At 41.2% G+C, this 12,515-nt stretch overlaps 1 protein-coding gene across 1 annotated transcript in view; it reads right to left on the reverse strand.

Annotated features, from left to right (window-relative positions):
* The window catches only part of LOC114641885 (fibrocystin-L-like), a 169,815-nt gene that overhangs the window by 63,472 nt on the left and 93,828 nt on the right, over nucleotides 1–12,515 (reverse strand). Inside the window, exons 46-50 of the mRNA XM_051935585.1 lie at nucleotides 9,920–10,049; nucleotides 7,228–7,357; nucleotides 5,379–5,620; nucleotides 2,412–2,548; nucleotides 531–1,551 (exon numbers count right to left, since the gene is read on the reverse strand). Coding sequence (XP_051791545.1) covers nucleotides 531–1,551; nucleotides 2,412–2,548; nucleotides 5,379–5,620; nucleotides 7,228–7,357; nucleotides 9,920–10,049 — 1,660 coding nt within the window. The remainder of the gene's footprint in view (nucleotides 1–530; nucleotides 1,552–2,411; nucleotides 2,549–5,378; nucleotides 5,621–7,227; nucleotides 7,358–9,919; nucleotides 10,050–12,515) is intronic.

Here is a 12,515-nt window from a genome sequence, read left to right on the forward strand (position 1 = left end):
CGTAATGTGAGTTCACAGCAATAGATTTGGACCAGCATATTAAAAGTGCCTACAACACTTGCCTTCAATGTGAAACATCAAAAATAAAATATTGCAGCATGCAATAATCTGTAGACACTGCAGCACAGTATCCATGGGTGATAGAATTCTGCAGTCACAGTTGGGTGATCACTGAAGCCAGTGAGAGGCCATCCATGGCTGCTGCCACCACTTACCCACCTCTCATTAACCAAGCCGTTTCAGACAATTCCAGAAGTTCCAGCTCTGGCTTGCCGTGACTTCACTTACTTTGTTGTTCTAACGTGTCAGAGAGGCTGCTCACCTTGAAGGTTGAGTGTTTTTGTGACCATGAGTGGGCTACAGTAAGGGTTTAACTAAGCACGTTAATGGGTCACATGTTTAGGGGTCTTCATCAGTAAATTCAGTTTCTCACTGATTTGATGCTCTGTGTGCCCTGTCATCCCCACACAGATAATGAGATACACCCAATGGCGAGGGCTCTAAGAAGACACACAACTCCAAATGCTTACCTGTAAGAGACCCGTCAGTGTCAATGAGAGCTGCTTCATGCTCCCATGTGAAGCCGGCCTTGTTGGTGGTATTAAAATACTGAACTCCACTAAATTTAACTCTCCAGCCTCCACAGTTGGTGTAACCACAACTTGAGAAGCCAATGGCAGTACAGCTTGAGCGGTCAAAGTTGATAAATTTAATTCCTGCGACAGTCAGTCCATCATCTAATGGAAGTACAATTCCCCTCTGAGTGCAGTTGCTGGGCAGAAGGCCGAGTTCATCCAAGTGACCAATCACAGTGGCATTCATGATCATGGCACCACCCGCTTCACCCCACCCAGTAACATAGCTAGTTTGAAGTCGTTTCATTTCAATTCCAGCAAGTTCGTTATTCACCATCAGGAAATTCTTGAACTGCAGTGCTCCGGCGTTGAGCCACTCGGCTCCTTTCAGACAATTCCAAGTCATCAGAGAGTCAAAAACAGCTGGCTGGGGGTTATTCCAGTTGCAGTACCCTTGCTGCATTGGGTAATATTGTTCAAAAATCCACAATCCATACCAGCCTTGAGAGTGAACGGAGTTGTTATAAAACTGTCCTAGTATCTCATTTTTCTCACAAATGTTAGCGTCACGCAGTTCTCCAGTGATGCTGTCTTGAAGTCGATACCAGAAGCCAATATGACTTCCTCCAGCTACTGCGTTGTGCCGAATTGTGTTGTTGGGATTGCTTATCCAGAAGGCAGCCGGTGTGATATCGTCGTTCAAGAGACTGGTACTCTGCATCACAAACACTGCCAGGTTGTACTGAAGGACATTTCCTGTCTCGCTGCCATCTTCAAAGATAAGCGCTCCTCCCATGATGTCGTAGATGACGTTTCTCTCGACTAAGAGATTAGAGGTCTTGTACATAGCGACTGCTCTGTTATACGTCTGGTGAATGCTGCAGCCTCTGACATAAGAGGTGAAGTTAAGGTCTCCCATGAGGTGCCAGTTTATGGGGTAGCGTCCAAGTCTGAAGGCTTGTCCAGCATGAAATACCTGCAAGGATGGGGAAGAACATTTTGCTTTAGATGTAAAATTATTAGAATGGAACACCTACTTCACATTTCCTTACTAGAGCGACCATTTTTATTGTCATATTAATGTAATTGCTGAGGTGTTTTGGGCATGTCATAGGGATTTCCCCAGGGTGGCTTCTCGTGGAGATGTTCTGGGCATGTTCCATTGGGTGTAGACCCTGCAGCAGTTCCCTGACTTGCTGGGGGGATTACATATCTCGGCTAGCTTGGGAACTCCTTGGAATTCCCCCAGCTAGACCTAGAATCTGTAGATGAGGACTGGGCTGACCTGCTGTCACCACAACTTTCATCAGGAAAAGTGGTTGAGAAAATGAGATGAGGTAAGTGGAGTTAATAATAGTAGTATTAGAGACACTGGCATTACAAGATCTAAAAATCCTGAAATTCATGGTTCCTTGGGTTCAGTCTGGCAGTGCCGCAATGGCTGTAGAGGTTAGTATTCCAACCAAATTCCTTAATTAGAAGCCAATTATTGCTGCTGAATGTTCTGTGAAAACTAGAAAAACTGTAGTTCACCTGGAAAAGTTAACCAGGAGAGAAGCAAAACCAAGGAAACCTCAGTCTAAGGTCTAAACTTGGAAGTCAACCAAAGCACTAGACAAAACCAGGGTCAGAGTTAAGAAATCCTAGAAATCCAAGCTATTAAGAACAGAGAGTCTTTTAGAACTTCCATCCACAATCTTAGAGTACACAATGAAAGTGGAAGCAGCTTATAGAGGGTCCGTGAGTGACATCATCAATTTCCAGAAACGAAACTCCCAGCAGCCTATTACTGCGTCATTGCAAATGACCCCTAAAGTGGCAGAACAGCTGACTTACTTCCACGTATTCAATTCTACCAATGGCCGAGGTCTGATTAGGCTGAGGTGTGCTGAACATGATGCACCCACCAAACTGGTCGCTGCCAACTTGGTCACCATATCTTCCCTGAAAACAGGTCTGCACAGCAAATTCACCTGTGAAGTACAAAGGTGGGTTCCAGTTAGAGATTACAGTTTAAACACTGAGCCAGTAAATCAGATCAGTGATGTGGCAGGGAGGCAGGTAGTGCTGCTGCTCAGGTTTGCAGTTTCTGCCCGTGTCACACACAATTTCTTATGTAGAGAACTTCTCTACCACAAATCAAAGGCATACAATGCAGGCTAAATGGCCCTGCTGAATTGTGCACTTGTGTGTTCAAAGACAGACCGCTCTACCACTCAGGGTTACTTGGTGCCTTGAACCCAGTACACCCAGTACTAGTGACAAGGCATTTTGATTCACTTTACTGATTCAAGTCTTTCACATCACTTGATTTAATTGATTTAAGAATAGGACTCAAGGCGAGCTCATATGGAAAGTATGGTTAAGGCTGAATTCCATTCTGATCACATTTCAGATATATAATTAAATAACACATATGATAGATAGATAGATAGATAGATAGATAGATAGATAGATAGATAGATAGATAGATAGATAGATAGATAGATAGATAGATAGATAGATAGATAGATAGATAGATAGATAGATAGATAGATAGATAGATAGATAGATAGATAGATAGATAGATAGATAGATAGATACTTTATTAAATTCCCATACTCCAGCAGCAGCATACTGATAAAAAACAATATTAAGTTAAAGAGTGATAACAATGCAGGTTTACAGACAATAACTTGTATAATGTTAACGTTTAACCCCCGGGTGAAATTGAAGAGTCGCATAGTGTGGGGTCTCCTCAGTCTGTCAGTGGAGCTGGACGGTGACAGCAGTCTGTCGCTGAAGCTGCTCCTATGTCCTGAGATGATCCTGTTCAGTGGATGCAGTGGATTCTCCATGATTGACAGAAGTCTGCTCAGCGCCCGTCGCTCTGCCACAGATGTCAAACTGTCCAGCTCCGTATCTACAATAGAGCCTGCCTTCCTCACCAGTTTGTCCATGCGTGAGGCATCTAGGCATCTTTCTTCTTAATACTGCCTCCCCAGCACACCACCGTGTAGAAAAGGGCGCTCGCCACAACAGTCTGATAGAACATCTGCAGCATCTTATTGCAGATGTTGAAGGACGCCAGCCTTCTCAGGAAGTATAGTCGGCTCTGTCCTCTCTTGCACAGAGCATCAGTACTGGCAGCCCATTCCAGTTTATCATCCAGCTGCACTCCCAGGTATTTATAGGTCTGCACCCTCTGTTCACAGTCACCTCTGATGATCACTGGGTCCATGAGGGGCCTGGTCCTCCTAAAATCCACCACCAGCTCCTTGGTTTTGCTAGTGTTCAGGTGTAGGTGGTTTCAGTCGCACCATTTAACAAAGTCCTTGATTAGGTCCCTGTACTCCTCCTCCTGCCCACTCCTGATGCAGCCCATAATAGCAGTGTCATCAGCGAACTTTTGCACTTGGCAGGACTCAGAGTTGTATTGGAAGTCCGATGTACAGTATATAGGCTGAACAGGACCGGAGAAAGTACAGTCCCCTGCGGCGCTTCTGCACTGCTGATCACAATGTCAGACCTGCAGTTGCCGAGACACACATAATGAGGTCTGTCTGTAAATTATTATTATTATACATATTAAATAATAAATTTACCATGCTGGTAATTCAGATGACATTGTCTTCTTTCAGGACACAAAGTAGGACAACACAATTAAAATGCATGATTAAAATAAGACAACGCGACAGAGAATTGTAAGTGAATGAGAATTGTACAAGTCATTCTCGGGTAATGATTAGTTCACAAATCAAATGAGCAAGAACCTTGAGTCTCGTTCTCAGGTAATGATTCAGTTCGTGAAGCAAATTAAAACAGTCAGGAGACTTGTTCTCAGGTAATGATTCAGTTTGCTAATCAAATGTACCAGAATCGTGAAACCCATTCTTAGGTTATGATTCAATTTACAAACCAAATGAATGAAAATCGCTAAACTCGTTCTCAAGTAACGATTTGGTTTGAAGTTGAAAGAATTATGCCGGTGTATTCAATGAGCCATAAAAAAGTGTGTCTGTTGAAGTAAATTTGAAAGCAAATAATTGTTAAAAATAACAATAATAGTTTTATAAGTTTCAATTTTGTGTGACTCATTTGTTCACTGTATTAAGGGATTATAAACTTAAAATAGTTAAAAATAATATCCAATAACAAATTGTATAAAACAAACAACTGGTAGGTAATATAAATGTATTCTTCTCTTCTTCTCATTCACTGGTAATGATTCAATTCAGACCTCATAATAATTATAAGTGAAGTGAACAAGAGTCATGAATCAGATCCCCCTGTGAAATCAAAGACGACAACATCATGACGCATGTGCTACAGCACTCCTGTTGAGCTCCACTGAATCAGTTTGTTGGTGATTGTGAATCGCTTTGTATAACTCAGTGAAAACAGTCATTCAAAATGAAGGAATTGTTCATGGATTGCCAATCATGGCTCAGTAGTGTGAGAACAATCATTGACTTCCTGCAAGAAATGAATTTCTGTACGGCTCATTCTTGTTTATCACGGTGCACGTGACTGGTGATGTGTTGTATGTTGGTCGAACATGTAACTAACAATTTTACAGGTGTCTGTACATGTGACTGTAGTATGACTATGATAACTGCTACCACGCCGGGTTAGCAAATGAATGGAGCGATGGTTGATGCTAACTTGTGGTACATCAGCACTGAGACTAGTGACTCTTTCCATAACTTTAGTAGTCATAGTCTGAACATGTAGAATTACAATGTTAATGTTACTATTAAAAATCAAAGACAAATAGTTGATAATCTTAATAGCAGAATATAAAGTACACAGTAAAATACATACCAGGATCAAATCCATCAGGACAAGCTGGTATGGTGTCTTCCCACTCAACATTTCCAGAGCCTCGGATGACAATGTTACGAGTTAAAAGTCCAACTTCTGCTCTCGCTTCAAAATGTTGTTCGTCTGATGTTCTGACAGAAACTCCTAAATGTCTATACATGAGAGGGTTGGTCAGATTCACCGTTGTTCCATCTGAGGATATGGACTCAATTACCATCAGCTCGTTTTCATTCTGGCTCAGCCTGAAACAAAAATTCATTTTTGCATAAGCTTAGGGTTTCAACATCCTCATTTTAACTTACAAAGTCTTAAATGGCCAAAACTCTGCTTAGTTATCAGAGCTTATCTTACTTATCTGAACACATCATTACTTACAAACCTGAGCACACATTGCGATCTCAAGATACCAGTCTGCTTATGATTCTAAGAATTAATAAAGTAACAGTGGGAAGTCAAGCATTTACATACAGGGCCTCAAAGCTGTGGACTAATCTGCAGGTTACTATAAGAGGTGCCCCTTCAGTCTCAACTTTTAAATCAGGCTGAAGACTCACAGCCTTTGTCTGGAATACCCTGCCTAGAGCTGCTGATTAGCTGTGCACACTGCATCTTTGCTTGTTAGACATTTGTACAGAATCTTCACAATATTTTAAAACCATTACCAACCCTCATCTCTTCTGTTTCTCTTCTTGGTATCTGGATGTGGCATTTTCTGCCACTGCTCTACTTCCAGGCTGAACTCCTGCATATGGAAAGATCTCAGATAAAGGAGGATTCTCTCATCAGATTGAACAGCCAGCACAGACTCCACTATACAAAAACCCAGAGGCAGGTAGGCAACCAGTTGGTCGAGGTCTCCAGGACTGAGACTTTGTCTTTTCCTTTCTCTTTTACAATTGTAGTCTCTTCTATTGTCAAACAGCAAGACTCTTTTTGACAGCATTCCTGTTCTTTTGTGGCAAATTGCAGGTTACAGTTTCTCTCAAAGCATAGCACAATATGCTGCACTGGTCACTGATTGTCAGTCTTCCTGAAAATGTCCCAAAAGAAAGTCATCATGATTTTCCAGGTGGAGGGCTGATGTTTGAATTTCTACTTTATTGCAGAAGATGGGTGTTTCCACTGCATGCTTTTGTCTCTTGCTTCCCAGCTCACAGTGTTGAATGCATGTCTCATCTCTGGTGAAAATCCGCTCCAAAACACTTGGATCTTCTTCATAATGTTTCAGGAATTGAGTCACAACCTCCATGCGCTCTTGTTTGTGCAGATCAGTAAGCTGTTTACGTAACCATCTTGTGCAAACCTTATGGTACCTCTAAGCACTATGGCTGGGGACAGATCCATAGCTGATAACCAAATGTGCAACAATGGTGGACAATGTAATCCATCAGTCTTCTGATGAAGGCATTCACCGTGTCAATGTGGGCTTGTGCACACAATGTTGATGGTCAACCGGATCAAGTGACATTGGTTAGACTTGTACTACTGGCTTTAACCCTTTCTACCCATACATAGACTTTTTCTAGAGTTATGATGTTTTCACTTCTGTACTGAGCCAACATCCTTTAGCGAATTTCAGCAGGCTTCACTCAAAGAAACCTGAATATGGAGCGTTCTTCATCAATGGTGCAATCCTACAGTGGAGCGACCATGTTCATTTGACCTTGACTTTACCAAGACTAATGGCAGGGCGCTGCACCATACATATTCAAACTACTCATAATCCACTGACAACGGTTGTATTATGTCAGCTTGAATCTGTCCTGGATAATGCATAATTTTCAAATTGCCGTGACATTTTGATTTACCCTACTACTTTGAGTTGAAGGTATCTAGCATTGCTGTTTACCTGTCCCCAGTGGATGCAATGACAATTTCATCACCAGCTTTCCATGTTACAGGATTCTGGAGCTCCACGATGGTCGAGCCGGCCTCTGCAGTTTTAGCCAGTCGGGTCCAAGTGAATGGAACGGGTGTACCTGAAAAGATGAAGACATCTTTGATTAAACTTTGATCTGCGGCTTCTTTAATCAAGGTACAGTGAAAAAAGAAATGCCAGAGAAGTGAAATTCTCTCAGTTTGAAGTATCAACATTAACATCAATGCACTCACTGCCTTGGGTTATATATTTTAATTGTCCCAAAGAAAATATTTGAAAGGAAAAGCCTCATCCTAAACTACAAGTTTTAAGGGAAGATGATTTTAGGTAAGCTGTAAGAGAAGAATTAAAAAAATAATAACAATAATAATAAATATATACAGTATATATATATTATTTGCTTAGGAGTCACTTTTTTTCCAAAGCGACTTGCAAAAGCGGTCAACATAAACAGTCTGGGGGAAGTTTGGGAACAAGTGTGACAAGGCAAGAATGCAAAATTGCTCATCACAAGTGAAGAACTCAGAACAAAATCTAAGAAATGTATTTAGATTTGGTTGCACAAACCTAATAAACCCATTATCAGTTAGAATTTCACATGTCACGAGAGTTGTCCAACGCTTCTTAAACTCTTTGAGGATGTCAGCTGTTCAGATAGAGGTGGGCACTTCATTCCATCAGCCAGGAGTTACACATGAAAAGAGTTCAGGTTAAGATTTAATGGCACACAGAGATGGCATCACCTGAAGCCATTTTTCAGTAGACGTGAGCCGGCGAGAAGGAGTTGCTACATATGTTGCACTGTTGTAAGTCGCTCTGGATAAGAGCGTCTGCTAAATAATGTAAATGTAAATGTAAATATGTGCTTCAGAGGATCACCCTCCATATTCCTCCCAGGTTTGTGGTTCCACCCAGGACCAAGAGGGGCTTTGCTTCTAACTTTCTTGTCCTTTACTTCTTGCACAGTGCAGAGAATCCACCCAGTTAAAGTAACAAACTCCACCCCTTCTGGTCCCAGAGCTATATGAACACGTCCAATCACAATGAGGCATCACTTCTATCCACAGCAACCAGAGCTAAGGAGCTCCATGACTTTCAGATGGCAGACAAGAAGCCTGATTAATACCAGCCACTTTATTCTCATGCCAATAGTTTTTGTTTTCTTCTACGCAACTAAGCATTTGTTTTTGATTGGACACATAAGTAAACAGGGATGGCCAGGTTGGCGCCCCAGAAATTCATTTGCACTTGAGCCTGTTATTCACTGTGACAACCTAACAAGTGTCTTTGTGGGCAAGCATCAAGAATTTAATCTTAATAAGTGCGGCTACTGGGAGCCAGCGTAGTGCTGGTTTTCATGGTAGCACATGCTGGTATTCTTGATAGCAGAGAGCTGCAGTTGTCTAGATGTGACAAGACCAAAATCTGGACCAGCAGTGGTGCTGCAAACACTCAGAGATGGTCTGATCTTGCAGATGTTGCACAGAGTGAATTTGCAAGACCAAGAAAAAATTGCAACATGGTCCATATTGGATGGCTGGTTCTCGATCACCATCATAAAGTTTAATACTGACTTGACTGGCATAAGCAAAAATGAGCCAAGCTGAACTGAGATGGTTGTGTTGAATAGACCGATGAGCTGGCATAACAAGGACATCCCTCTTTGCCAGGCTAAGCTGGAGATGGTGCTGCTTGATCCACGTTGCGGTGTTGGTGAGACATGCAGAGATTTCAGTGGAGACTGTATGGTCCTCAGGAGGGAATGACAGGTACAGCTGTGTGTCATCAGCATAACTCTGATATGCGAAACCATGGGGCAGGATGATAGGGCCTAGGGTGAGCATTCTCTTTAGCTCAAATCTTTTTAATAGTAAAACACATATTAGCTTGTCCTTTATGTGAATCAGTGATGCTTTTGGGCTAACCAAGTGTGCCAGGGGTGTTACAAGATGTACATAGAAAAGAGAAGAGGACCCAACACCAACCCTTGGGACAGCCCAATGCTCTCCAGGTGCACCCTTGACACACCTCTCTCCACCAGGACACATTGCAGGGTTTGTCCAAGAAGCAGGACTCAAACCACCAGAGAGCAGTCATAATGACACCAGGGTCAGAGAAGGTGGTCTGGAGGACATTAATTAGGCAAATTCTCTGGCGGAGTGTTTTGTCCAGTTTCTCCCACATAGAGTGCAGTGTCATAATAAATAATTAAAAGATATTGTTTTGACTTCTTTATGGCCAGGGTTTGTATAGTCCCTCTCTCCCTGTTAGGGCTTAATGCGCCTGGCTTTTTTATGGGTGCAGGCCACAAGACTGCAGGCCTACTTTTTGGACTGAATCCTCTGCTGAGAATTGTGGACTGGAATTCATAAGACAATGATGTCCAAATAGTCATCCAAATGATGATTTTGACCATCATGCGGAGGCCCAATGAGAACCATCAGCTATAAAATGAAGGCACCCATAACAAAACAAATACTGAAGGAATTAGAAACTCAGTGATTTAACTATGATAATGATATGCATAATAACAAATTGAGACCAAAGATGAATAACATATCAAAGTCAAGGCAAATAAACTAATCCAATTATAACAGTAATATGTCTTCTTAACATAAATCGACAGTTAATGTTGGAAATGTTGAGGTTCTAAGTGATTTACCGTGGAGGTCCAGCGTCCCTTCTCTGATGGCCAGCGTCTTGGCCCCATAGAGCGGGAGTTCAGGAGAGCGGAGGTGGCCATACAGGGTGATGATCGCCTTGTGCTGAAATGGCGCTTGTTCAGTTCCAACCTGCGTCAACAAATACAAAACGTGTCAGCCTAACGAACACGTATTCATTCTTTATGGTTGTTATTAATATTTATTAAAGCGTGGACTTGTGGATAATTCAAATTTGCTTTAATTTTCTAAATAGAGCAGGGGTTCTCAACGTCGGTCCTGGGGGCCCACTGTGGCTGCAGGTTTTCGTTCCAACCAGCTTCAGTTTTTAATTGAACTCCTGGGCTGATTAAGTGAATTGTTATTTGCCAGATTCTGTGTTGTGGGACAAATATAGAAATTAGAAAACTAAGTATGGTTAATATATATATATATATATATATATATATATATATATATATATATATATATATATATATATATATTAAAATGTACCAAATATTTTCATCTTGATTTTAATTCAATGTTTTGCCGGGTGTTCTAATTGTTTAATTAATTAATTATTTTCTAATTAGTGAGTCTAACACTGAAGTAGTTGTAGCCTTTCATTTATTCAGTGCTGTTTGCCTGGCTGTCTGCTCTGCTGGTTGTAGTTATTAAGATACAATGAAGGAAGCAAACTGCAAAGAGAAAGGGCAAAATAGAATGAAATCAACAAATGGTTGTTAAGCATTTAAATCTATAGCAAAAGCAGAAATATTCCTAAATGTCTTATACAGTGATCCCTCGCTATATCGCGCTTCGCCTTTCGCGGCTTCACTCTATCGCGGATTTTATATGTAAGCATATTTAAATATATATCGCGGATTTTTTGCTTCTTCGCGGATTTCTGCGGACAATGGGTCTTTTAATTTCTGGTACATGCTTCCTCAGTTGGTTTGCCCAGTTGATTTCATTCAAGGGACGCTATTGGCAGATGGCTGAGAAGCTAGATTGCTTACTTTTCTCAATCTCTCTCTTGCGCTGACTTTCTCTGATCCTGACGTATGGGGATTGAGCAGGGGGGCTGTTTGCACACCTAGACGATACGGACGCTCGTCTAAAAATGCTGAAAGATTATCTTCACGTTGGCTACCTTCTGTGCAGCTGCTTCGTGAAGTGACATGCTGGACGGTGCTTCGCATACTTAAAAGCTCAAAGGGCACGTATTGATTTTTGATTGAAAAACAAACTCTGTCTCTCTCTATCTCTCTGCTCCTGACGGAGGGGGTGTGAGCTGCCGCCTTCAACAGCTTTGTGCCGCCGTGCTTCGCATACTTAAAAGCCAAACAGCCCTATTGATTTGTTTGCTCCTTTGAAGAGGAAGATATGTTTGCATTCTTTTAATTGTGAGACTGAACTGTCATCTCTGTCTTGTCATGGAGCACAGTTTAAACTTTTGAAAAAGAGACAAATGTTTGTTTGCAGTGTTTGAATAACGTTCCTGTCTCTCTACAACCTCCTGTGTTTCTGCGCAAATCTGTGACCCAAGCATGACAATATAAAAATAACCATATAAACATATGGTTTCTACTTCGCGGATTTTCTTATTTTGCGGGTGGCTCTGGAACGCAAACCCCGCGATAGAGGAGGGATTACTGTAAATGTAAAACATGCTGCAGTGCTTTCTTAATGTAGAATAAGAGAAGAGAAAAGAGAAACACCAGCTAATTAATTGAGATCAATGTTATCAGGTGTTGTCACTGATTATGAATCTGGTTGGAACAAAAACCTGAAACCACAGTGGGCCCCCAGGACCGATGTTAAGAACCCCTGAAATAGAGAATATACTTGTGTTCAAGGCTGTATTATTGTGTTTTGAAAATCCTGCAATGCCACCTTGGCTTAGAAACTGTTCAAAAATTTCGATAATGCTTTTTCTGGTGTGACTCGGCATTATGTCACACCGTCTGACCTCAATGTCTGAAATGATATTAAAGCGGATTCTCACTTTCTATTTTTGTCCTAAGTGGCGGATATTTACAAAGGTAACTAAAAGAAAATCTTTTGTTAGCACTTTGGTGAAATTTCCCAGTGTGAATTTTGGACTCTGGCAGGTGAATCTCCTATTGGCAAACGCCAATTTGAGGGGACACTACCAACTATTGGACTCAATGATGGACCTGACACCTGACACAAATTTTAATTGTTTTTTCTTTTGGTTTTCCCTAATTACGCCACCTTCATTTATGCTACTGTTTAAATGACAATGAAATTTGTGAATTTCCCATTGGGATTAATAAAGTATCTATCTATCTATCTATCTATCTATCTATCTATCTATCTATCTATCTATCTATCTATCTATCTATCTATCTATCTATCTATCTATCTATCTATCTATCTATCTATCTATCTATCTATCTATCTATCTATCTATCTATCTATCTATCTATCGAAATCTTCATTTGTCCACATATCTCTTACTTTTTCACTTGATTGGATTGATTTATCGGAATGGGGAAAGCACCAGAAAACAGTTATGCTGACTGGTTTCTCTCCTATAGGCAGGTCACAAATTTCAATTTGCCATTCAATTGAAACTGACCACCATTTTGT

This window comes from Erpetoichthys calabaricus, chromosome 13, assembly GCF_900747795.2.
Source record: "Erpetoichthys calabaricus chromosome 13, fErpCal1.3, whole genome shotgun sequence".
In the NCBI taxonomy this organism is placed as follows: Eukaryota; Metazoa; Chordata; class Cladistia; order Polypteriformes; family Polypteridae; genus Erpetoichthys; species Erpetoichthys calabaricus.